This window comes from Rhinatrema bivittatum, chromosome 2 (assembly GCF_901001135.1).
Source record: "Rhinatrema bivittatum chromosome 2, aRhiBiv1.1, whole genome shotgun sequence".
Classification (NCBI taxonomy): Eukaryota; Metazoa; Chordata; class Amphibia; order Gymnophiona; family Rhinatrematidae; genus Rhinatrema; species Rhinatrema bivittatum.
The window spans coordinates 197,890,844-197,917,977 of record NC_042616.1 but is presented as its reverse complement, the minus strand read 5'-3'; the positions used below and the strand labels follow the sequence as shown (position 1 = coordinate 197,917,977).

At 40.6% G+C, this 27,134-nt stretch overlaps 1 protein-coding gene across 3 annotated transcripts in view; it reads right to left on the bottom strand.

The window, feature by feature from the left end:
- Positions 1-27,134, bottom strand: part of BZW2 (basic leucine zipper and W2 domains 2) — a 201,468-nt gene that overhangs the window by 124,242 nt on the left and 50,092 nt on the right. For 2 of the 3 annotated variants that reach the window (XM_029589024.1, XM_029589026.1), the window contains exon 2: positions 1,412-1,476. In XM_029589024.1, coding sequence (XP_029444884.1) covers positions 1,412-1,469 — 58 coding nt within the window. In that variant the 5' untranslated portion in view covers positions 1,470-1,476. Of the gene's footprint in view, positions 1-1,411; positions 1,477-23,076; positions 23,192-27,134 lie in introns of those variants that run through there. The other variant, XM_029589023.1, reaches the window with a different exon arrangement.

The window sequence follows — 27,134 nt, the reverse complement described above, 5'->3', positions numbered from 1 at the left end:
GCGCAAGAGCGAGAAAGAGAGAGTCCATCAAGCTAGGGTGAGAGAACATAGTAGAAATGTCATCTTTGTGAGACTTTCCTCTCTCCAAATGACGCCAAATCTTCACTGAGGTGTACTGTGCTGTATACATCTCACTCTGCATGAAAAACTGGCCCCTAAACCCTAAACCACCACCAACACCTCACCTCGAACTATTAGATGGCCCTCCTATAGAGATATAAATTCTTGACTACTATGAAAGCCTTATAGATAGGCTTTCTCTTTCAGCGCGCAACGCGAAATAGGACTTAACATGAGGTGCGAAACATTTACTGCACAACACGATACTACTGATGTGAAGCGCTATGTTACTGCATGGTGCGGTAATTCTAAAATTTCCATAAACACACCCTTTTTTCTTAGCGCGAACGTTATCCATGCATTATTAGAGCATTTTGATTAATCTAGGGTAAGTGAGTTCTTTCCCCCTTCTTATGATTTATTCCCACTTTTCATGAGAAAACCTCAAGTCTGAAGCCCAAAGCAACCTGCAGTGCTTCCCCCATTGATTTTAATGGAAAATGAATTAACAAATAAAACAAATATTTTTGTTTTGAAACTAATAAAATTAATTTAGGTGCCCCCCCAAATGAATGAACCAAAACAAGTATTTATTCTCTATACACCCCTATTAAGCAACTGCTTGACACAAGCTAAAATAGCATCCCAATAATAACAGTGAAAATTAAGGAAGGTTCATACTCCAAAATTTTTGAGCAGTTACATAAGGTTACTATGGGGGAGCTTGCTGTTCCAGCTAAAATTAGAGAGTTGTAGTGCTTTTACAGCAGTGAACTGCGTCATAAGAGATTTAACAGCTTGATAGAAGTTATCAATCACAGGAGGAGTAATGACTATTATTTATGACTAACAACATGTATATGTGACTGCATTCAGGTTGACAAAAATACTAAATATGACCAGAGCATGATGTGATTGCTAAAATATATTTTTTAGAAAAAGCTTTAAACAGATTACTAATTGAAAAAGCCAGAGCCAACAATCTGTAATGTTTTTCTCAGTAAGCTGTGAATAAGCATGACAGAAAACATTAGGTATTAAACACTGAACAGTATTCAAGGTACATAAAAATTTCAGCTCGGATGCAGATTGTGTACTTGGGCACATACCGATCCCATAGCTGGACAAGACTAGAAAAATGCCTATTCAGCCTTTATGCTGACTGACTTGGTGTTCTGGTGAACATCTCCATATGCAGCTGATACATGAGTATATATAAAGTTTAAAAACATACTGAAATCTAGTATAATCAATTTTATCTTATTGAAATGGCAATTACCCTAAATTATCCTCCTCTTATTATCCTCCATCCGTTCAAATGAACAAATATTGTATTAGAAGTTCAGCTTACCCCTCTTCCTGGTTTTGAACCTCTGGCCTGTTAGCACTGGCTTCGGATGCTTATTCATAAAATTTCTGAAAGAGAAAACAAAATAAACACACATTTTTTAGTTATTCTGTGATAAGGGATTTCCTTATTTCATATTCCATACATCTAGGCTTTTCGGTTTTCAGGGAATTTATTTGGCAGGCTGTGGACCTTTGTGCTATGAACAGTGCTGATTTTTCTTTAGCTGTCAGTACCTGAAATCTAAAAACTTCAGATACTGCTGTCATGCTGCAGTTACAAACAGCTGCAAGAAGTTACTATTGGCCGCAGCTGGTAGTTCCTATCAGGATCTGCAGCTTGCCAAATTAAAGGACTTCTATTTTGTGGAGATTTTACCTATCATTATTTCAGAATCACACAGATGACAATATTCAAACGGATCTAAGTGATAACAGGATTGGGATCCAGCTAGATTGGGCATTGTGAAAATTGCTTGGGGATGAGTACCTACATTTAGCCACTTAGATTCACTAGGCAGATAGATTTAGCCATGGCAAAAAATGCTCATCAACCCCTGAATGTATTCCAAGTTTGAAACTTTGGAGCTATAGCAATTTATCAGGGCTTCAACTTCTGCTGCTGTTCAAGTGAACTAAAATCCAAACTCCAAAGCTTTATCTAAACATCTGTACTCAGTAGCGTTACATATATTTTAATATCAGGACTGTTTTCTGCACAGGAAATATGATTTATATGCACAAACAATTGACAGAAAATATGATTTGTGAACATGGGCCATGATTTCTGTGCATAAAATATGATTTCTGTGCACAAAAAATGCTTCCAGTGCAGAAAACATTTTTGTGCAAATAAATCATATTTTATGCACAGAAAACATACTGTGTGTGCAAAAAGTATGTTTTATGAACAGAAAATTTTGAATACAGGTTTCACCACCGAAACTCGTGCTTCCGCCCACAGACTAACATCAGCCCTGGAAACTTTACCTCAGAGTAGGAGTTAAGTTTCAAGCAATAAGAAAAGATGAGGTATGCCAATGCACCTCACTACATTGAGGGTTATAGCTAACATAATCATTAGCAAGGGATTTGCATGAAAGAGTGTTCATGAACGCAAATTGTTGTGCATACATTTTTTGGGTACAAAACTCCTTGCTGAATTGGCAGTAACTTTTGAACACAACAGCGGGTTAAATAAACTGTCTGCTCTGCCAAGTGCTTCCTATAACATTAGCCCTTCAGCTCCTGCAGGAATAGTTTACGTTCAGAGAGAAACCATCTAAATGTTCTAAGTGTGTTTCAAGAAAAGAGAAAAACATTTCAATGTTCTGAATGCACTGCCATCTTCAATTAAGGAGAAACCTTTTAATGATCTGACTACACCTTCACTTCCATCAAAAGGAAACCATCTACATGTTCTAATTATGATAGGCTCGGAAGCAATGAAAAAGCATTTCAGTGCTCTGAATGCACTGCCACTTTGACCAAGATAAACCATTTAAATGTTCTCAATGTATTAAACCAAAGACTGAAATATCCCATCAACAACATGAATTTCGACCACTACCCAGCTTGCCATTCCTAAACCCCATGCTCTGAAAGAAAACCTTATCAACTAGCAATATGAAACTACCAATTAACTTTATGAGAATCCAATTCAATATAATATACATATTCCTTTATATATACTGAACGCATACTATATCCCCTCTACCACAACTAACTCTACTTCTTTGTGTACTACAATGAACTACAGACTCTCAAAACTATAACCCGAAGACTAGATACCAAGCCTATTATGACCATCCAATCCACACCTAACCAAATGAACATAACCATGGAGAAAGGACAATACTCAACAACTGCCACACCAAAAAAAACCTGACCCCCTACTGTCCCACGACCCAGGCAGTTTATCATCATCCAGCTTACACCCAACCTAATCAGCACAATCATGGTAAAAGGTGATACTCATGCACCATCCTACCACTACTAAAACCAACAACCCAAAGTGTACCGATCATGCTAAATATCAGACCAAACAGAACAGAATATAGAAAAACTATCACCTGTACTATATTATGGATAAAAGGAATCCAGTTACTGCAAACTACAATAGCAAAACTTCTGTTTAATGCAAAAAAGTGATCATGTGATTCCTTTATTGCGTAAGTTGCAATGGCTGCGCATAGCTTCTAGAACTATGTTTAAGATCCTGACTATTGCTTTTAAAATGTTTGCACAGATCTATTTGGCTGATTTATTCACTGGATACAATCCTACTCGAGTATCACAATCATCTCAGCAGGCACTCCTGATTATTGTGTCTTCCATAAAGATTAGACTGGAGCATACAGTCCAGTCTTCTGTTTATGTTAGAATGAAATTCCATTAGAGCTCCTATTAGAGCAAAATTTTCTAAAATTTTGAAAAGTTTAAAAACCTGTTTATTTAAATAGGATAATTATGGAGATTTGGCAAATGACTGCTCTTTATTGATCCTGATGTATGATTTTATTACTAGTAAGATATTGAATTTATTGGTTTTATTATTATTGTGTTAGGTTTTAGTGTTATAATGCTCCTGCGATATTGTAGACTATTTTAAAATGTTTGTGAATACATCAAAGCAGTGTACATACAAATTGTGGTGTATTAAATAAAAAAAATTATACTTGCAATATATATTTCAACATCAATCAGTAGTCAACAAGATGCTACTTAATCATGATCTCATTGAAAAATCCCCAGAGTCGGTCTTCATAGTAAAAACATAGCTAATTGAGAATAAAGGACCTACTCTAATACAGCACATTCCACCAGGATATAAAATCTGCCATCAACCCAGACTAGGCAAAAGGGGTGAGGGAGCAATCATACATAAAGACGCAATACCAGCTCTAAAAATAGGAACAGCACTCCCCGTAGACTGACAAGCAAGGCTGATGCTAGCATTTTTGTTGCCCTGTGTGAACAATTACTGTGTTGCACCCTCATTCTCTTTTTTTTTTTTTAAACAATTTGTATTGTTTTTGCAGTCAAGGTCACTGCAAGAGTATAAGGCACCCTAAGTGGAACTTACAGCTATTTTGCACCCTTCCCTCCATCCACAGCCTTCCCCACACACAATTAAAAACAATATTTATAGTAAAAAGATTTTATATGAAAAAGGATATTCAAAGTACAGTCTTCTGAAGTAAAAATATCACAACAGTATGTATATTACATTTAAAGGCACTGCAGGGGTGCCAACGAGAAAACCCTGCAAAAAAGCAAATGAAATGTGGAACCCATATGGCAGTAGGCATATTTTAACACATGTTGGGTGTAGGCTTGGTCCTCAGAAAGTCCTGAGTAAACCTAATTACAATTATAATATAGTAAACCTCTCATATCAAAACAGCACAAACTGCCAGCACTCAAACTAACAATTCTTCCTATGAAAAGGCAACACTACAAATATTGGGGCGGATTTTGAGAGCCCTGCTCCCGTAAATCCGCCCGGATTTATGGGAGCAGGGCCTTGCGCGCCAGCGCGCCTATTTTCCATAGGCCTGCCGGCGCGCGCAGAGCCCCGGGACTCGCGTACGTCCCGGGGTTTTTCGAGGGGGCGTGTCGGGGGCGGGGCCGATCGGCGCGGCGTTTTGGGGGCGGGACGCGGCGTTTCGGGGACGGGCCAGGGGCGTGGTTTTGGCCCGGGGCGGTCCGGGGGCATGGCCGCGCCCTCCGGAAACCGCCCCCAGGTCGCGTCTCGGCGCGCTAGCGGCCTGCTGGCGCGCGGGGATTTACTTCTCCCTCCGGGAGGCGTAAATCCCCCGACAAAGGTAGGGGGGGTTTAGATAGGGCCGGGGGGGTGGGTTAGATAGAGGAAGGGAGGGGAAGGTGAAGGGAGGGGAAGGTGAGGGGAAGGTGAAGGGAGGGGAAGGTGAAGGGCCGGGGGGGTGGGTTAGATAGAGGAAGGGAGGGGAAGGTGAAGGGAGGGGAAGGTGAGGGGAAGGTGAAGGGAGGGGAAGGTGAAGGGAGGGGAAGGTGAGGGGAGGGCGAAAGCGAGTTCCCTCCGAGGCCGCTCCAATTTCGGAGTGGCCTTGGAGGGAACGGAGGCAGGCTGCGCGGCTCGGCGCGCACCGGCTGCACAAAATCGGCAGCCTTGCGCGCGCCAATCCTGGATTTTAGCAGATACGCGCGGCTAAGCGTGTATCTGCTAAAATCCAGCGTACTTTTGTTGGCGCCTGGTGCGCCAACAAAAGTACGCGAAGGCGCACTTTTTAAAAATCTACCCCATTATACCAGGCCTTAAAACACAAATACACTGCCTATTAGGACAAGCCAGGCTGTTATAGATGCCCTACACAGAAACTACATTGTCCCAGAATACATAAGAACATAAGAAATTGCCATGCTGGGTCAGATCAAGGGTCCATCAAGCCCAGCATCCTGTTTCCAACAGAGGCCAAACCAGGCCACAAGAACCTGTAAATTACCCAAACACCAAGAAGATCCCATGCTACTGATTCAATTAATAGCAGTGGCTATTCCCTAAGTAAACTTGATTATAGCAGTTAATGGACTTCTCCAAGAACTTATCCAAACCTTTTTTGAACCCAGCTACACTAACTGCACTAACCACAACCTCTGGCAACAAATTCCTCACTCATCGTTTTCCTTTCCAGATGATTTATATATATATATTGAAAAGCACCGGTCCAAGTAAAGATCCCTGAGGCACTCCACTGTTACCCTTTTCCACTGAGAAAATTGACCATTTAATCCTACTCTCTGTTTCCTGTCTATTAACCAGTTTGTAATCCACGAAAGGACATCGCCTCCTATCCCATGACTTTTTAGTTTTCTTAAAAGACTCTCATGAGAGACTTTGTCAAACGCCTTCTAAAAATCCAAATACACTACATCTACCGGTTCACCTTTATCCACATTTTTATTAATCCCTTCAAAAGAAATGAAGCAGATTTGTTAGGCAAGATTTCCCTTGGGTAAATCCATGTTGACTGAGTTCCATTAAACTATGTCTTTCTATATGCTCTATGATTCTGATCTTTAGAATAGTTTCTACTATTTTTCCCGACACTGAAGTCAGGCTCACTGGTCTATAGTTACCCGGATCGCCCCTGGAGCCCTTTTTAAATACTGGGGTTACATTGGCCACCCTTCAATCTTCAGGTACAATGGATGATTTTAATGATAGGTTACAAATTTTAACTAATAGATTAGAAACAATTTTGAGTTCCTTCAGTACTCTAGGATGCATACCATCTGGTCCAGGTGATTTGCTACTCTTTAGTTTGTCAATATGGCCTGCTACATCTTCCCGGTTCACAGTGATTTGGTTCAGTTCGTCTGACTCATCATCCTTGAAAACCATCTCTGGAACTGGTATCTCCCCAACATCCTCATTAGTAAACACAGAAGCAAAGAATTCATTTAGTCTTTCTGCAATGCCCGTATCTTCCTTAAGAGCCCCTTTAACCCCTCGGTCATGTCTCACCTCCATCAGACATGTAAAACAAAGACAGACCCTTACCAAATACGGAATAAAGAGACCATAAAGTAGAAATATAAACAATCCATTGTGCCAGCCCATCTGAGAAAGTCTCTGTGTGAAATTGGAGCAAACCTGCATGAAGGCATCCTATTTCTATATCACTGATCAACATCACCAAGTAAAACAAAAATGAAGAACTTATTGACCTTATTGAACTTAGTGACCAAACTAGCACTAGAGACATCACATTTCCTGAAACTATGGGACTTTAACTGGCACCAAGACCCAAAACACGGTGCAGCTGTGAATTCCTAAGCACAACATAGGCACTGACACTACAGCAAATAAACTTCATGCCCCCACAATGCTGGACACCTCTCTGACCTACTACTCACTTCCAATACTAAGGAACAGAACAGCCCCATTCAGAAACTCAAAGCCAGCTCTTTAATCTGGTCAGACCATTTCATGTTCAAATTTAACCTCAACATATGGTTAGCAAATAAGAAAAAGTGTCACAAAAACAAACCTTGAAAACCAGAGGGAAAATAGATGTGCTGCAATTTGGCGAAGACCTAAGTATCAAAATGGAACCTTTCCCAAGAAGAACCAATTGACAACTTATTACACTACTGGAATGAATCCTGTATAATGGTCTTGGACCAAATGGCACCAGTGAGAATAAAAATGGTACGCCCCAACCTCTCCACATCAAAATTTATAGAACACATATGGCAATTTAAAAAGACCTACCAAAAACAAGAAAGAAAGCAAAAAAAAAAAAAATCAAGAAAACAAGAAGATAGTACCCATTCTATCCTATCTTTTAAAACCTACAGGAAGGCTTTAAATAACACCAAAAAGGCCTACAACTCAAATGCCATAAAGGAAGAAAAAACCCTACCAGAGAGATTTTCCACGTTGTTAAAGGCTTCCTAAACACCTCCACAACAATACATCGGAAACATCACTGACTGATCGACTCACTATTTTATTATAACAAAATAGCCAACATTCAGAAAAAGACTTGACACTGAATCTCAACCAGGCACCAAAGTTAAATCAACCACAATAACAGTCAGTAAACCCATCTTAGAGAGAGCAATGACAAAACAAACTAAAGATGTAATTCAGAGTAGCCCAGAAATGTACACAAACCGGGAAAGAAGACAGAAAAAAAACTAGTAAAAAAGAAAGTGCAAATCACATCACAGCACAAGAAATAAGAGGAAACAGATACAACCATCCTCAAACAGTTTTAAAATATAGGTCTTGATGATAAACTCACTGAACAATTAGGAAATGGTGGCTGGGCATCAGATCCACTGCCTTGCATGTCTTCTTAAAGACCTACCAAAACCAATCCTATGTTACCTAGAAAAAAATATAAACAGCAAGGACACTAACCTGACTCATTAAAATCAACCCATATCAGGCCTATGCTGAAAAACCCCATTCTGGATGCCTCAAAATGTACTAACTACCGGCCAATATCAAACCCACCTACACTGGCCAAACTCATGAAAGTCTATTGCTGCCAGTCAATAAAGAAACTATTTTCAAGAGACCAAAAGACTGGAACTGACCCAATCAGGTTTCCATACAGGATACAGTATGGAAACTGTTTAAAGTATCTCTACTAGATGACATGTGAATAATGATGAATCACTGTGGATCATGTCTCCTGATTCTTCTTGATCTTTCTGCTGCATTCGACACATGCTTACTAGACTGACAAACATAAATGTCCACGAAAAGTGAGAAGCTGGTTCGCATCCTTCCCTACCAGCCGAATCATATTAATACTACCACTACTTAATATTTCTATAGCGCTACATGACATATGCAGTGCTATACAAACACACAACAAAGACAGTCCCTGCTCAGGAAAACATACAGGACAAGAAACATACAGGACAAGAGGCTTGGGGCATTTCAAAGCAAGACAATGGTTAAAAAAGAAAAGAAAATAGTTAATGAGGCTAAAAACAGACAATCAGGCCTAAGATTTAAAAGCAGCTACAAAAAGGTGCTTCTTTAGATGGGATTTAAACAAGGCGAGAGAGGGAGCATGACGCATCAGTTCAGGAAGACAATTCCAAGCATACAGTGCAGCCAGGTGGAAAACACAGAGTCAGGAATTGGTGGAAGAGAAGGGCACAGATAGGAGTGACTTGTCTGATGAGCAGAGAACACAAAGAGGAGTGTAGAAAGAGATAAGAGGAGAAGTAGTGAGCTACTGCAAAGTGAAGGCATTTATAGGTGAGAAAGAGAAGCTTGAACTGTATGCAGGAGCGAATAGGGAGCCAATGCAGTGACTTCAGAAGAGGAGCTATGTGAATGTAGTGATTTTGGCGAAAGATAAGTCATGCAGATGAATTAGGACACATTGCAGTAAAGAGATGGCTTTCTGGGAGACCTGCGAGGAGCAGGTTGCAATAGTGTAAGCGGGAAGAGATGAGAGAGTAGATAAGGGTTCTTTCTGATAGCATGTTCAAAAAAGAAGAAATGGATTAAGGCAATAAGGAAAAGAAATGGCACTTTTTAGCGGAGTTTTGGATATGCGTAGAAAAGGAGAGAGAGGAGTCGAAGGTTATGGGCTGAGGTGACCGGGAGGATGTCCATGTTATCCACGAAATAGAGAAAAGAGAAAGAGAGGAGGTGGGCTTGGGGGGGAAAAATAAGGAGCTATGTCTTGACCATGTTGAGTTTAAGGTGGCGGCAACACATCCAGGCAGCAAATATCAGACAAGCAGGCTGAGATCCAGGACTGGATTCCTGGTGAAAGGTAGATCTGGGGGGAGTAATCATAAAAATGGTATTGAAAGCCATGAGAGGAAATCAGAGTACCACTATATACTGAGAAGAGAAGAGAAAAGGAACTAGGACAGAACCCTGAGGCACACCAATTGATAGTGGAATGACAGTTCAGAAGGAAGTGTAATGGAAAAGGTAAGATGAGAACCAAGACAGGACAGAATCCCAAAATTCAAGCAAGGACAGAGTATCAATGAGTAGGTAGTGATCAACAGTTTCAAAAGAAGCAGACAGTTCAAAGAGGATAAGGACAGAGTAAAGACCTTTGGCTTTATCCATAAACAGGTCACTGAAAACTTTAGCAAGGACTGTTTCAGTTGAATGTAGAGGGTGAAAACAAGACTGAGTGGATCAAGAATGACTTGAGATGTAATTAAGTCAAGTCAGCGGCAGTGAACATCACATTCAAGTAGTATGGGAGCAAAAGGGAGAATGGAGATGGGATGATAGTTGACAGAACAGGTAGGATCCAGTGAGGGCTTTTTAAGGAGTAGTATTATTACAACAGTTTGAAGGCAGCAGGAACAGTAGCAGTGGAGAGTGATAGATTGAATATGTGACAGATGGAAGAGATGACTGCAGTGGAGATGGAGTTGAAGAACTGGATGGGGAAAGAAATCCAAGAAATAACCTGGATGAACAACTTTCTGAACACTGGCCTCTGAAATGGGGTATTCCCCAAATCTCACTACTATCATCCATCTTCTTCAATATATACCTTTCGCCCTTCACAAACATTGTAAGGAGATTCAGACTTAAAGTATACATATGCATGGACAACATTTAAATCCTCATGCTGATATCAAATACCTAGGAAGAAACTACAGTAATCCTAAAAAAAATACTTAAATGAGATAATCTGGATGACTAACAATCGGATACTGATAAACAGGGACAAACAGAAGAACTTACGAGTGAACAGCTCACCGCAACCCATTAACACCCCCTCTACTGGTTCTGGATGATATCATTCTATACCATCAACAGGAGATGACGATTCTAGGAGTCATCCTAGACTCTACACGGAACATAAAGAGCCAAAGAACAGCAGTGACAAAGGAAGTGCTGTAGTGCTTCTGAACAATGAAGCAACTATGCCCTTTTCTACTTCCAACCAACCTCAGAACAGTCATGCAAGCTGTAGTACTTTCACACTTAGACTACTACAGTGTCATCTACACAAGATTACAAAAATAAATGAAGAAACTACAGTTACTCCAAAATGCCAATGCTAGAACAATCTACAAAAAAATGGGAACATGCTTGCTCCTTCTTAGTCTTCCTACACCAGCTTCCCATTTCTCTACATATTAAATTTAAGGTCCTATCACTTACATTCAAAGAACTGAAAATCATTGGTCCCATATGTGTGACTGAAAAAGTAAAAAAGTACTGCCTAGAAAAAAGATTTGTTCGTCAGAGGTCTATAAAATGCGAATTGGTTTTTTACTCTTTCAAATAATGAAAAGAAAAAGAGGGGAAACTCCAAGAAGTTAGTAAGCAGCACATTTAAAATAAATTGGAGAAAATTCTGTTCACTCAATGCACAATTAAACTCTGAAATTCATTGCTGGAGGATGTGGTAAAGGCAGCTAATATAACTGGGTTTAAAAAAGATGTTTGGACAAGTTCCTGGAGGAGAAGTCCATAAACTTAACCAGATAGCCTTGGGGAAAACCACTATTTATCCCTGGCTATTAGCAGCAGGGGATCTATCTATTTGGGATCCTGCCAGGTATTTGTGATCTGGATTGCCCACTGTTGGAAACAGGATACATGATACACCCTTTGTCTGACCCATAAAGTCATTCTTAAATTCTTAAGTTATGTTCAGCTAGCAACCCTGCCCCTCAAAACAAGGTCCAGAACCTTCAGACATGCAGAACTATATCTATGAAATCTACTTTTCTCTCTACTTACAAGTAGTTAATGACTACTTAGACCTCCAGAGCCAACTAAAAACATGGCTGCTTACTTAATAAATTAACATCCTCAGTAACTTATCACTGAGACCAGCATTGCAATACTTAAAAACTGTATCCATAATGTAATGCCTCTTTTACTCCTGACTCACTATAATTCACCTTGTAATGTAGTGCTTTTTCATGTAATGCCCCCATCTTCTAAACTAACCTCACCGTAGTCTGCCTTGCAATATAACACCTCCCTAACTTCTGTGCTTTCCTATCTCACTGTAATCTGCCTTGAAGTGGCTGACCAGACATGAAAGGTGGGATAGAAAAATGAATTTAATTTTAACCATCCTGAGGTTGAACTTTAAAGTACTGTGCTTTTATCAGTGTAATACAGTTAAAATTATTATATTTTCATTTTAAAGGCATTTAAACTGCATTACTGTATATTATTCTAAATAATACTATATTTCACCTGTTAATGAAGGAAGGCTCAGAGTTTACAAGTACACAAATCATGACATTTTTGGCTGAAAAACAATATATGAAAGTTGGCATTTATGGCTGCAACTAATCATTAGCAAAATCAATAAGTTTTAGCTTTGTCAGCAGCTGGAGTTAATCAAGAATACCTTCCTGGTAAAATAATGTCAGTTGCATCTCTGCAAGCTCAGAAGCACCACAGAAGGGACAGGATGAGAAGTGTAACCAGGCTGTCCGGAGATACTATCTACGTGCTTAAAAGTGTGAAAAAAAAACCCAGGAAAGTGGAAAGGTGCACAAGACTCAGAGCTTCAGATCACCTCATACTGGAATCTATTTAGTTCCAAAATCCGAATCACATCTCAGAGGGGATATCTGAGGGCCTAGTAGGGGACTGTAGAGTTGAACAGTTGGTGTGGCTGGGTAGACTAGATAGGCAGTATGGTCTTTCTCTGTTGTCATATTTCTATATAGGAAAACAATGTAGTTAGCGTCTAAAATCTGCAAACATTTGACATTCAAAGTTAATTTCTTTATCAAAAGAAAATCTTTAAGTTTGAGGTATGGAAAATAGAACGTTGCAAAGAAATGCAAGACAGCATGCAAAGATGGAAACTCTTAGAAAATCCTATGACACTGAAAAAGTATTGTAAGCTCCATCACGCTAAATGTTAACGCTAAACGTTATAAGGTATTTTTCAAAACCTCCATTTTTAGCTTCTTCTTGCTTAATAGAAAAATTCTAGTATCTATGAAAGAGTATTTTAATGAGGGTTTTGCCCTTATAATAAAAGCAATTTGCATGGTAAGATAACCTTATTATCCATTTATGTGTAGGCAGCATGAGATATTCTTCTTTTAGTCTGCCCATGATGTTCTGTCCTTATCGGCTGACTAAAACTGCTTATATAATAGATTATAGTTTCTAATTCTCACAATCCAATAGAAAATGTGGGACAACATACAGCAGACTGTGACCACAATAATATTATTTTTTTAAGCCAATTTACAAAGCTGCTAATTTAAAAAGTCGCACTAAACAGTACTCTGAACTTCCTGAGAAAGATCAGTCTTACAAAATAGCATGTAAAGCACTTACACAGATGTGGTTTCTGTCAAATGTCTGCACTTCTCCTCCCCAATGGCCTCGGACTTACAGCGCATCACCAAATAGTGCAAAGGCTTTGCCAAGCATTCCCTGCACTCCGCCCCCGCTCACCTCAAAGCATGCCAACCTGATTGGGGCTCTAAATCAGGGGTCAGCAAAGTAAAACGTAACTTAAATTCAGTGAGCTCCTACAGCTATTCTACCAGTAAAAGCAGCTAGGGAACAGGGCCAGTGCAAGAGTATTTGGCACCTTAGCCGAACCTTCAGTCACACACCCCCCATACCCAACTGATTTATTGGCAGCAGCTCCAGCACAGCGCTCCCTTCTTTGGCAGTATTGGCTCTCTCCCTCTGGGCCTTGTGCTGATGGGATTTTGCTACTCCCAAAATGTTGGCTATCTAGGCATCCATCTACTTTGTCTAATGGGAGCACTGGCCCTGCTAGGGAACCAAAGCTCTGGAACTCAGATTCTAGGTGGTATATTTGTGATTCCTTTATATAAGAACATAGAACATAAGGCTAGCAATTCTGGGTCAGACCAAGGGTCCATCAAGCCCAGTATCCTGTTTCCAACAGTGGTCAAGCCAGGTCACAAGTACCTGGCAGGATCCCAAGGGGTAGATAGATTCCAAGCTGCTTATCCCAAGAATAAGCAATGGATTTATACAACTCTACCTTAATAATTTCCTCCAGGAACTTGGCCAAACCTTTTTTAAACTTAGCTATACTAATAGCTTTTACCACATCTGGCAACAAATTCCAGAGCTTAATTATGCATTGAGTGAAAAAAAAATGTTCTCTTATTAGTTTTAAATTTATTACCCTGTAACTTAATTGTGTCCCCTGGTCTTTGTACTTTTCAAAAGAGTAAACAACTGATTAACGTTTATTTGTTCCCTTTCACTCATTATTTTATAGACCTCTATCAAATTTCTCCTCATTGTTTCTTCTCCAAGCTGAAGAATCCTAACCTCTTTAGTCATCTTTCTTCAAAAAGGAATTGTTCCATCCACTTTATCATCTTGGTCGCCCTTCTTTGTACCTTTTCTGATTTTGCTATGTTTCTTGAGATGTGGTGACCAGAACTGAACACAATACTCAAGATGAGGTTGCACCATGGAGTGATACAGAGGCATTATGATATCCTTTTTATTCTCCAGTCCTTTCCTAATAATCCCTAGCATTCTATTTACTTTCTTGGCTGCTACTGCATACTGAGCAGAAGAGTTCAACGTATTTTCGATGACACCTAGATCCTTTTCCTGAGTGGTGACTCCTAATGTGGAACCTTGCATTTTGTAGTTATAATTTGGGTTTCTCTTCCCTAAGTGCATCACTTTCCACTTGTCCAAATTAAATTTCATTTGCATGCCCAGTCTCCCAGTTTTGCACGGTCCTCTTGCAATTTCTCACAATCCTCTTTAAACTTGTCAACTATGAATAATTTTGTGTCATCAGCAAATTTGATTACTTCACTTGTTTCCATTTCCAGGTAATGCCCTCTTCTAGAACACACAACAGCATAAACTATCATAACATAAACAGCAAATGAGTAATTCTATTTAGATGCAGATAAACATCAGTAATTTTTATGAGAATGTTAATAAAAATCTTTCAGGTTATTCATAAAGTAGTTTCTCCCGTTTTGAACCTTTTATAAACCTAACATTTCCATTCCTTTGGGTAAAAAGGCAAGATCATTCAAAAGGCATTAAAAGTTTCAGAGCAAAAACAGTGTACGAAATTTATTTCCAAAGTAACTCTTACAGATATTTTTGGTACAAGAAACATCCTAACTGAGGTCTAAGCAACTGAATAACTGACTATTTCAGATAAGGTGGATTTAAGTACCTATTAATTTACATTCCTTGAGTCCTGACAGACCAGACCAGATGTATAGATAATGTACTTTCACCAGTATATGGAGGCAGGGAACAAAAATCTCTTTCCTGATGTCATCTCCTCTACATAACCTGGTGTAGCAAAACAGGATGTCAGTAGTCTCTTGCCCAAATTACCAACCCTTTAGGCTTAGCCTCTTCCCCCTTCCCTGAACCAAGTCTATGAACTAATAAAGTTAAAAAACAAAAATAAATAAGATGAATTTATATACTCATCTTGCTCCGCCTGACAGTTCTTCCTCCTCAGGAGTCCTAGTTGGTTATCCCGACACCACTTCTGCAGGATGTTCCTAGTGTTTTTTTTATTTTCCAATTATCCTGTAACCTCCTTACTCTTCTTCCAACACCCCCCAATACAGCCTCCTTGAACTGGCTTCCAGGTGGGTTCTAGACTTAAATTTCACTTTCCATATCATCCTGAAGACTGGTCCAGACTTTTGGGATGTACCCAAACGGGCAGAATGAAGCTAAGGAGAGCTTTCACGATCCTGGCCTCAAAGCCGCATCCTCCTTGGCCTGCTTGTTCAACCTATAATGCTTAAAGAAGGCATGTAAGGAGAACCATGTTGCTGCTTGCAGATTTCCAGCAGAGTAACATGTCTGTGCTCTTCCAAGGACAAGGCTTGCACTTTCAAAGAGTGGGCACTTATCCATCTGTGATCTCTCTAGCAATGGATGCTTTTCAAAGCTGCCTCTCCCTTACACCAATCTCCTAGAAGCACAAACTAATATATCTCCAGAATGTGTTCATGACCTGTAAGTAACAAAGTAGTACCCACTACACAACCCGGTAGTGAAGCCTTCTCTTGCGCTCTATATATCACCAGAAGTGATATATACAGTATACATTTTTTTCCCATTCAGGTGCAACTCTGATGCCACCTTAGGCAAAAAAGAAGGTACTGGACGTATCATAACCTCTGTTCTTAGCACTGAATAGGGATTCCTACATGACAGTACCTGGAGTTCCAAAATTCTCCTTGTTGAACAGCTAGCTACTAGGAACACTGCTCTCTGTACTAAATCCCTATGTGAATCCTTCTTCAAGGGCTCCAAGTAGGTATTTGACAGGGTACTAAGTAACTGATGATAGAAGTAAGAAATTGAATGATGAACAGGGTCTTCTATGTCAAACATATCAGACATGGAAGTGAATTACCCTGACCATACTGCTGAGATCCATGCTATGGAGATTTGAAAAAAAATGCTCTGATAAGAGTTTAGATTTTACAATTTGTGTTATAACCTCTGAGAAAACTTGAATCTGGCCTGGAGGAGCACATGAGCCTGCAGTTCGTTGGTCTGAATGGGATGGTTTGCTGATCTGCTCAGCCTGAGAGTCTTTATGACACCAGCTGCATGATATGACCAGTGCATTTGTTGAATCCTGGGGTGATTAGATACTTCATATTTACAAGATTAAGATTGACAGTACAAAGGAAAAGATCTAACACTGTTGCGGATCAGACAGATACATATACAATTTATAGACAAGTCTATTACTTTTTCTAAATCAAGAGTCCATGATTGTAGATTTAAGCCCCTGAGGCAGCCGTTATAAGCGGTGAAACTCAGCCAGAGTCGGGCAATATCACATTTTTTATGTCTCCGTTTCAATAAAGGAATTGGAAAAGACTTAAGGCATCTATCCTTTTTTGTATTTCCTAACGGCTTTCATAGATCGCCTACCTTTGTGCTTTTTGGGATTAGCCACAAAGAGGCTCCCCATTCAGGCAAAGTAGGAACAACTGCTCCATTTGAAAGCACAATACTAGTCCCAGAAGCAAAAATAGGAAAGGGAGGTGACATCATTTATGTTGGGACGCCAAACAAGGAAGGCATCTTTCTGTCAGGGCTGGATCTGAAACATGTCAAGAAGACATTGAGGGTATTTCATTTACAAAATGTTTTTTTGTCTTCTAGCAGCCTGCCAGCCACAGCCAATTGTTAATTAATTCTATCATCATCATCATAGTCTGAAAATAGACCAGATTAAATGAGCACCTGCATTTCCACAAGGATATCTAGTTCTAGTTATTATCATACTTGGCAGCCTGTCAAATAAACACAACTGTTATTTAATTTTTCCACTTCACTGTCTCCACAGTGTATTTATATGTTTCTTTATTGCACTGCCACCCTGTGTCATGGGATATTGCATAGCTTTGATTTTCTTCAAGGTTTATTTCCCTTGCCCTGATTTGTTTTTGTTTGAATGTTTCTAAGATCCCTATTGCATCTGTTCCTGCTTTGCCCTTTCTCTGTTCCTGCTTTGCCCTTTCTCTCTCACACAAACACACACACTCTATGCCCTTCTCCTCTTCCTATTGGTCCCTTGACCACAAGCAGCCTGGGACAGTTTACTTCCTGAAGAGCTTTCAGTTGGAAGAAAGCTCTTGGCAACCTATCAGCTTTTTCTGAACTCGGCTTCAAGCTTTTCATCATTCATACTCTACAGCTTCTACTATAGCTCCAGTTGTTTCCTTTAGACTACTGGGTTTCCAGGCAGAACTTATCACGCTGTAACAGTCTCTTCTATCTGAGAGGTTACTTTCGATGTCTTCTCATTCCCAGAGTGTTGAATTGAACCTTAACGAGTTCCTTAGACATTTCCGTAGAGTTTGAGGAACCTGGCCACTCCTCCCTTACGGTTGATCTTCTGCATTTCCACTAGGGTTCACAAACAGTAGGCCAGTATGCAATTCACTTCCAGACTCTGGTGGCAGAAGTTCACTAGAATGATGAGAGTGAAACAGCAGCATTTTGGCAAGGCTTAGCCGTCCAGATCAAAGACAAGCTTGCTGGGTGGGAGATTCCCACATCTCTGGATGTACTGCTTACCCATTGCACTCAGATCGACTTCCGTTTGCAGGAAAGGTCTCGGAGCGAAACCAATCCCACATGGTACCATGCTTACACCCTCTATTGATCCCAACTAAAGAATCTAATCCTTTAGCTACCCTGGAAGAATCTTAGGAAATGTGTCATTCCCGCTTGACATAGGATAAAAGACGACAATGCCAGCTTCAGAACTTATGACTCTATTGCACCGGGACCGGGCATCACAACAGCACATGTCCCTTGAGGCCAGAAAACTCGTGTGCCTAGGGCTGCCTGTGGAAGCAGCCCTAGGTCCCTCAACTAATGGTCCCCTTTCGTAGATAATTCTGTCAGTGTATTTCCACACTGATACCTAGAAGATTCTGACCAAAGTCTTCCTCAATTCAGGTGCAGCGGGCAATTTCATTGAGGAGACTCTGGTCCACCACCAAGCTAGTCCAGTGGACCCGCTGCCCTGTCCACTTCTAATCTTCTTGATTTATGGATAGAAGCTGTCTGCTAATTTTGTGGCCATGACTGACTCATTACCTGCATCATGAACAGATCTCATTTTATGTTTTCAGATGCTCTGTCAACCCACTGGGTCCTGAGCCTACCCTGGCTCCAGGAACATAGCCCTACCATGGACTGGTCTACAAGGGGCAGCCAGTCGTGAAACCCATCCTGCTTTCAGCATTGCCTCAATCCAGTTGCCCCACCTACCGTCATCGCTCTCTCAGATCTTGCAATACCCTCCTGGTCTTCCACAAGCTTATGAGGTCTACTTGGATATATTTAGTAAGTAGCAAACGGAGACCCTTCCGCCTCACTGGACCTATGATTGCCCCATAGATCTTTAGCCAGAGAAAATGCCATCTCATGAGAGTGCCTATACGCTGTCTGGGCCTGGAACTTAGACCATGTCACAGTATATTAAAGTGCACCTAAATGCCATTACCATAAAGAACAAATATCTGCTACCCTTATCTCTGAGCTCTTCAACTGGCTCCAGAGGGCTAGGATTTTCTCTAAACTGAATCTTCAAGGGGACTATAACCTGGTAAGAATCAGACAGGGGGATGAGTGGAAGACCGCATTTAACACAAGAGACTGACATTACGAGTATCTTATCATGCCCTTTGGGCTGTCCAATGCTTCAGTGGTGTTCCAAAATTTCATAAACAATATTTTCAGGGATCTCCTACAGATCTATGTAATAGCATATCTTGACAATATTCTAATTTTCTCCTGGACACTTGCCCAACACCGTTCACAAGTCAGAACGATCCTCCAACGAGTTAGTGAAAACCGCCTATATGTAAAATTGGAAAAATGTTCCTTTGAACAGTCAGAGTTACTCTTTTTAGGCTTATCATCTGCATAAAAGGATTGAAGATGGATCCTACCAAACTCTCGGCCTTCAGACTATGATCCTGTCCAGTAGGACTCAAAGCCCTGCCAAGCTTCTTGGGATTCACAAACTAACTACTACCACAAATTTATACCCCACTATTCTACACCATTTACAGCCTTAATCCGCAATGGGGCTAACTCTAAAAATTGGCCTGAGGATGCCATTCAAGCCTTTGGACAACTCAAAGAGTCTTCTCACCTGCACCCTTCCTACGACATCTGGACCTTGAACAAGCTTTCTTTCTCGAGGTGGATGGTTCCTCAATCAGAGTGGAAGCAGTCCTTTCTCAAGCAGCCCCAGATGGCCAAATTCATCCTTGTCTCTTCATTTCCACTAAATTCTCCCCAGCGGAGAAGAACCACACTATTGGTGACTGGGAACTATTGGCCATTAAGCTCGGTCTCGAGGAATGGCGACATCTCCTAAAGGGAGCTAAACATCCCTTTATCATCACAATGGATTATAAAAATCTTTTTTACCTCCAGGAGGCCAAGAGACTCAATCCCCACCAAGCTCACCAAGAGACTCAATCCCCACCAAGCTTGCCAGTCCTTATTCTTAAACAGATTTGATTTTCACCTAAACTTTCGTCCTGCTGATAAGAATGCCAGTGTTCATTTGATTCCGCTGATGCTACCACTAAACCACATTTCACCTTAGATCCTGCCAAGATTCTCGCCATCATTTCCTTCTCCATTCCAGTTGGCAAAACAATAGTATCTACACACCTAAGAGAGAAGGGCCTTACATGGGGTCATGACTCTAAACTGAGCAGACATCAAGGCTTCTGAAAAACATTAGAATTTATTTCTCACCAGTACTGGTGGCTCTGGATGGTTCAATAAATTCAAATGTACGTAGACTCATGACCTAACTGTGCCCACAATAGGCCATTTCACCAATGCCCTTGGGGTCTTCAACCTCTGCTGGCCCTGGACAAGTCATGAACCCATATATCAACCAAGTTCATTACAGACCTTCCCTTATCAGGAGACAGCACAGTCATATGGGTGGTCATGGGTTGCTTCTCAAAGATGACACATTTTATTCCCCTGCCTTCTGTGTTTTCAGCAGCCAACCTTGCACATTACTTTTTCAAGGAGATCTTCTGGTTGCATGGCTTACTGGAACAATCCCACCTTTACCCTGCTTCCTTTCACAGACATCTGAAAGTCTTGTCACTTCACTTTACTTCTTTCTTTGCTTCCATTCACACTTTTCCCACCCTGACTACTTTCCCTGGTCCTTTCAGTTTTCAGTACATTGTGAATGCTGACTTTGATGTCTTACTTTTTTGGCTATCTCTTTTGAATCCATATTGGTCACTATTTCTTTTTTATTTTATTTACTTTCTTAACAAAAAGATAGGAATCCATGATGGAAGAGCAATAGCGAACCTCGTATTTATGAATGGAGGAAGTGTTTCTAATGTCCAGGTAGGTAGTAGATGATTATTATTTTGAGATAACGGCCAAGGCAAAGAAAAATCATATGAAAGTTTGAGTCCTGGATTTCAAAAATACCAAATTTGGTAAAATGGAGAAGTAACTCAAAGAGATACTGGCAAGGTGGGAGTTTGTATATGAATTACAAGAACAGTGGGCTAAACTATAAGGAACCATAGAAAAAACAGCAATTATAATTTGTCTGAGGAAAGTCCTTGAAGTGAATCCAAGCTCTCTCTATTCAAACTGATTCCACGGATGGGATATTCCAATTCACATCTGACAGGTTAAATTCTTCCACCACCACCTCCCCCCAGCTCTACTTTTTGGATGTCTTCAACCATCTGTCCAAATGTTCTGCCTATATTAGAGATCTGTTGATGACACCGGTGTAGACAGAGGAGCCATTTCCCCTTTCCAAGAGAACCCAGAGTACCTCCTCCTTTCCTCATGCTCCCTGCATTTCAGTTGCTTTGTTCAATTTTATATAAAGAGCTCTCTCTACTTCTTTTCTGCCATCCCTAGCCTTCTTGAACAGGTTACAACTCATTATGGCAATATCCCATTCACAAGCGTTATTAATCCACGTTTCTATGATAGCAACAATATCAAATCTCCCTTTGCCATTAGAGTTTACAGATCTAGAATTTTATTACCTAGATTATGAGCATTTGTGCTCACAGCCTTCCAGCCTCATCTCTTGCCTTGTTCTTACTGATTCATATCTGCTCCACTTATCTAACCTGTTGCTCAAAAGTAGCCTTAAGAAAGCTTGGCCTAGTGGTTAGAATAATAGGTTGAGAACTAGAAAAACCAAGGTTCAAATCCCATTTCCCCTATTGACACTCCTTGTAGCCTTGGAAATGTCACATTATCTCTGTTGCTTCAGCTATCAATTTAGATTTTCAGCTTTTTTTAGGCAGGGACATATTGCTCCTTAATTACTAATAATGCTGAAAGCCACCTTGGGTATTTATTTGGAAAGGCATGCTAAAAATCCAAATTATTATTGTTTTACTTCACTATCTTCATTCGTCAGGGGTGACAGGCCAAAGCAATTGGTTTTCATTTCCTACCCCTCTCCTCTTTTGTCAATATGTGATCTGAATCTCCTACCCAGGATCTTTTTTCCTTTATAGTATAGTCTTTTGGTCCATATATGGCCACAGCCCTCAATATATCTATCTAAAAACCCTCTTCTTTTCACGAGGTTTTGAGCCATGTATTGAAGCTGGTGATATAACAAATTTTCCAGCCCCTTACCATGAACATGTAGTACTCCAAAAAAATGTTATAATCTTTGCCAGATGCCAAAGCCCCTCCCCTAAATTCTTGAATGCCCCCTGAACTACACCAATTCAATTTCAGTCAAATCATTGGTCTTCAAGTGGACTAAGACTTCCTCTTCAGACCTATTCTATGAGATCTTGGAATGCCACTGGGAAGAGAACAAAGTACACCAAGCCATCAACTTAAAAGTTATGTTATTTTTATGAAGGTGTACCATGCTATGGTTTATCATTAAACATCTAGTGGTGACAAATCACAGACTGACATGCCTTTTAAAAGTACAGACCGGTGCTGCAGAGAGGATGGCCTGGTAATATATATCCCTTTAGGGCTGCCAAGAAGCATGAGTCCTCTCAGCTGTATTTTTTAACCCAACAGAGGAGATGATTATCTTTATTCGTCTGTGGCGAAGACAAATCCTCTTTTGGTCCAAACATTTTTCTAAGCCATGATCAGGGTGAATCAATGTCCAAAGGGATTATTTATAAATCCTCTTTTTTTTTTCTGATTCTCTTCTGGTGCCAAAATCATTTAAACCCATATTTCAAACAACTTGCTAATAACTTCCAGTCACAAATCAGAGCTAGAATCTGTTTAGCTACTTTACTATATTATTCCTCATGGCCTCAAAGTATAGGAGAGAAATTTCCCACTATAAGCATTCATTTTTATACCACGCCATTCAGCTTCTGAAAGACGTACTGAAAGAAAGATCTTAGCACCTTCACAGCACAGCAACAATTTACATATCTGGAATACTTGTCTAAAAGAGGCTCTCCTTTCTGCAAAGAGCAGTTAATTTCTCTTTTCAAAGCAACTCCCTACTGTGAACCATCTTTCTATGGCTTCTTTTGTACAATAAATCACAAAACTCCAGGTGTCTAAAAGGAACTAAGGTTTCCCAAAATACATTCTGATTGAAAAGATTTCAAACACAGGCAAATCAAGATGCCTGGAAAACAAGCAAGACTCACCAGATGCAGCCAATTTAAGAGCGGTGGTTCTGTGATGACGTGCAGGTTTCTCCTCCAGCAGTTAGTATTTTGGGCACACAGAAGGATCTGCAGTCTTCTATATTTAGCTCAATATTCACTGCACTCTAATCTGCTCCAGTGAGGCAGCAGGGTCAGGCTTTATAAGGTATTCGCTATGGCAGTGGCCTAAGCAGAGCAAAACCACTTCCAATAAGAACTGAATCAGCATATGTCTAAGCAAAGAAAGGGCTCCAGAACTCAGAAGAGATAAACAGATTAAGAAACTCAGCTTAAGGAGTTTTAACATTTCAAAAAGTAGAATAATTCTGTCTCAAAAAAATCACGAACTTGTGATCTGGATTGGGCACTGTTGGAAACAGGATACCAAGTTTGATGGACCTTTGGTCTGACCCAGTAAGACAAATCTTATGTAATGTCCTTATGGTTATGGACTTTTTCCTTCTAGGAACTTGTCCAAACCTTTTTGTAAACCCAGCTACAGTAACAGCTTTTACCACATCTTCCAGCAATGAATTCCAGAGTTTATTTGTTGAGTAAAAAAATATTTTCTCCTATTTGTCTCAAATGTATTACCTGGTAACTTCATTGCCTGTCCCTTAGCCTTTCTACTTTTTGAAAGAGTAAACAACCAATTTGTTTTAACCTAGAATTTTCATCTGGGATGGGTTGATACATTAGATTCTTGCATAAATCTCATTCTCTCATTTTGTTGGTGTACCTGCTATGTTTATCATACTTATGACTATGTTAGATTTGTATCCCTAGTAGTTGGGGCACTACCTCTGAAAATAAGTTTTATATGCATTCTTTGAGGCCACTTTTAAAATATGAACCTAATTATTCCTATGCATTGCCTCCTGCCCACAGGCCATTTCCTCATACAGACTCTCAAGAGGCCCCCATTCCTTGCAGCCGTTCCTGCTCTTTTAACTCAACCCACCTCCTGATGAATGTCTGCGTTTTTGAGTCCATCTGCCTTTATTAGCAAGGACTCTCTATTATGTGTCTGTAAAGCACTGCATACACTGGTAGCACTATACAAACAGTAATAATAAATTACTAGCAGCACAATTTTCTGATTATTTGGGTTGCAACACCCCTGCTCGCTTGCTGTGTAGCTTTTATTTCCACATATTTTTTTTACATTTGAGTGCCAGTTCACTTATTTTTGATGGATTCTTCATAAACAATGCCCATGGCTTTCTTTGCACAAAGAATCAATGTGACGAATTTAATACACTAGCTGGCAGCTAAAACAGCATTTTTATTACTTTTCTCTTACAATCATCCTTTTACAGAGACAATGAGTCACACAGAGGACTCTGAATCTAACTGCAGTGTAATAAACGCGAGAGCTACTTTTTATTATTTTTTATTAGCCTCTAATCTTACAGCATGTGCTGTACTAATATCTGTCCTTGCAGCGTCTATTGCTTATGAAAGTTCTAGTGGCAACTTACAACAGTATTTCAGTAAACTGACCCACAAAATGCGCGTCACTGAGGGACAATGGAAAGAGTTTAAAAATAGGCTACAATAATTATCCATCATTATTTGGAAGATTTCTGAAACCATTTGGTAGAATGGCATAAATTGAGTAGTCTTAATCTTAATAGTGGGCTACAGTCAGATTAACACATGTAACATATTCTACTTGCAGTAATGCATTCTATTTACCGTGTTTCCCCGATAGTAAGACACCCCTGATAGTAAGACGTAGTGGGAATTTTAGGGGGGTCGGCTAATGTAAGACATCCCCCGAAAGTAAGACGTAGTGTTAAAAAAAAAATTATTTTTAAATACCTGTCGGAGGGCCGCGTGGGTCCAGGCGGCTGGCGGCGGGAGCCGGGTGGTCGCGTGTTAAATCTAGGCCGCGGGCGGGTGGGCGCTTGTTCCCGGGGGGGGGGGGGGGCGGGTGGACACGCGTTAGTTCGAGACGGCCGGCGGGCGGCGGGTGGTCGCGTGTTAAATCTAGGCCGGGTCGCACAGGCGCACATTCATTCACTGCCGGTGGGGGCAGCCCCGGCAGCCCCCACCGGCAGTGAATGAATGCGCGCACAGGCCCACAGCGCCTGTGCGACCCCTGCGATTCGGCGCTGGGGGCTGCCGGTGGGGGCTGCTTTCGGCGCTCAAGGCAGGCCCCCACCGGCAGTGAATGAATGCGCGCCTGTGCGACCCGGCCTAGATTTAACACGCGACCACCCGCCGCCCGCCGGCCGTCTCGAACTAACGTGTGTCCACCCGCCCCCCCCCCCCCCGGGAACAAGCGCCCACCCGCCCGCGGCCTAGATTTAACACGCGACCACCCGGCTCCCGCCGCCAGCCGCCTGGACCCACGCGGCCCTCCGACAGGTATTTAAAAATTTTTATTTTTTTTTGAACACTACGTCTTACTTTCGGGGGATGTCTTACAGGTTTTTTCCAATATAAGACATACCCTGAAAGTAAGACATAGTGGGACTTTTTGGGGTAAAAAGAAAGTAAGACGCTGTCTTACTTTCGGGGAAACACGGTAGTAGCTAAACATCTGATGACTAAACATGTGTTAGGTGGGCTATATGAGGCACAGAGTCAAAGGCCAAATAACTTAATACAGATCAGGAACTGTTCCAATGGCCGCTTAACTATTACCTGTTACGAGTCAGTTAGTTGAACTGTTGCACTATAATAATTAACACACACAGAGACATTAATGATGGGCAAACTTACCAGGACCAGGCTTGAATGGTGGTTTGAACTAGAACTGTTTTGTTTATGGTTTTGTCTAGTTTTTAAAACTGACTTTATTTGGACTGCATTAAATGCACATTTTCCGGTTTTAGCTTATGTTTACCTTTTTTTTAGTCAGTTTGGGGTTTTGCTTCAATTTTTTTTTTTTTATATTTGATGGCTCAGATTGGCTTGGCTCATGGGGAAAGGATGGGCAGGAAGCTCTCTTTTGATCTGAGTACTCTTCCGCTCAATCTAACATAAAGTGTATCTGACTCTTTGGTCATGCTCTCTGCACCTGCGAGTAGGGTCAAATAGAGGACTCAGAATCGCTCCATCCAGACAGAAATGGTGCAAACAAATTCCTGCTATTCACGTTCTGACTGTCCCTGGTGCCCGAGCGGCATGGAATTCTGTTATCTGTGAAGGAACAGAGAGCGAAAGATTGTAAAGCCAATGCTTGCAGCAAGTTCTTGGCCAAGCTATTTTGTTTTCACATAATGCAGCAGGAGTTCAGAGCAGGTCGCAAGTGGTGACTTGTCACATATAGTGGCACAGGTGGGATCTACTGGAACAGTTCAGATAGATGAGAGAAGACATAGAGAGTTCAAAGAGCCTGATACAATGCTCTAGTAAATGTAGCTGCAGGCAGCTAAACTCATCTGTGCATAAAATGGATGTGAATGGCTCTGAAAGGAGAATATTTTTTCTGCTTTTGGTAAAATACCTGGGGAAGCAGTAAGTGCAATAATCTGCACTTGGATTTTGTATTCATATCTCCTCCAGGGTTGTACACTTGAAAGAATAGTACAGAAAAGGTATAGAAGACCAAAAGGAAGCAAGCATGCAAAGGACTGTAGCAGAAATCCAAGTAATGACCTGGGCTCAGGTCAGAGGAAGACCTCAAACCCAGAGAGAGGTTAAGCAAATATGGATATAAATAGTTCTCATAAAAGAGGATTTAAAAGAGGATTTAAGGCCAGAGATGGGGCGGGGGGATGATTCCTCAGTCGGAAAACTGGGGCAAGCAGAAAATATGAGAGATTAGCTGGAGGAGGCTTGGAAGAAAAATAAATAATTGTTTATTGTTTAAACCTTGCTTATCCAGCTTTTCACAAAAGCTGCACAAAGCAGGTTATTTATTTAGGTTTATAAGCAAGGAAGAGCAATTAAAACAGTATCACAATTGATGCATACATACAAAACAGACACAAGTATAATAAAAGGCTCAATAAAAAAATACATATGTTAATATAACACACCATCAACAAAATCTAAAATCTAAATAATTAATATAAGAACATCAACTACACAAATATATCAATATA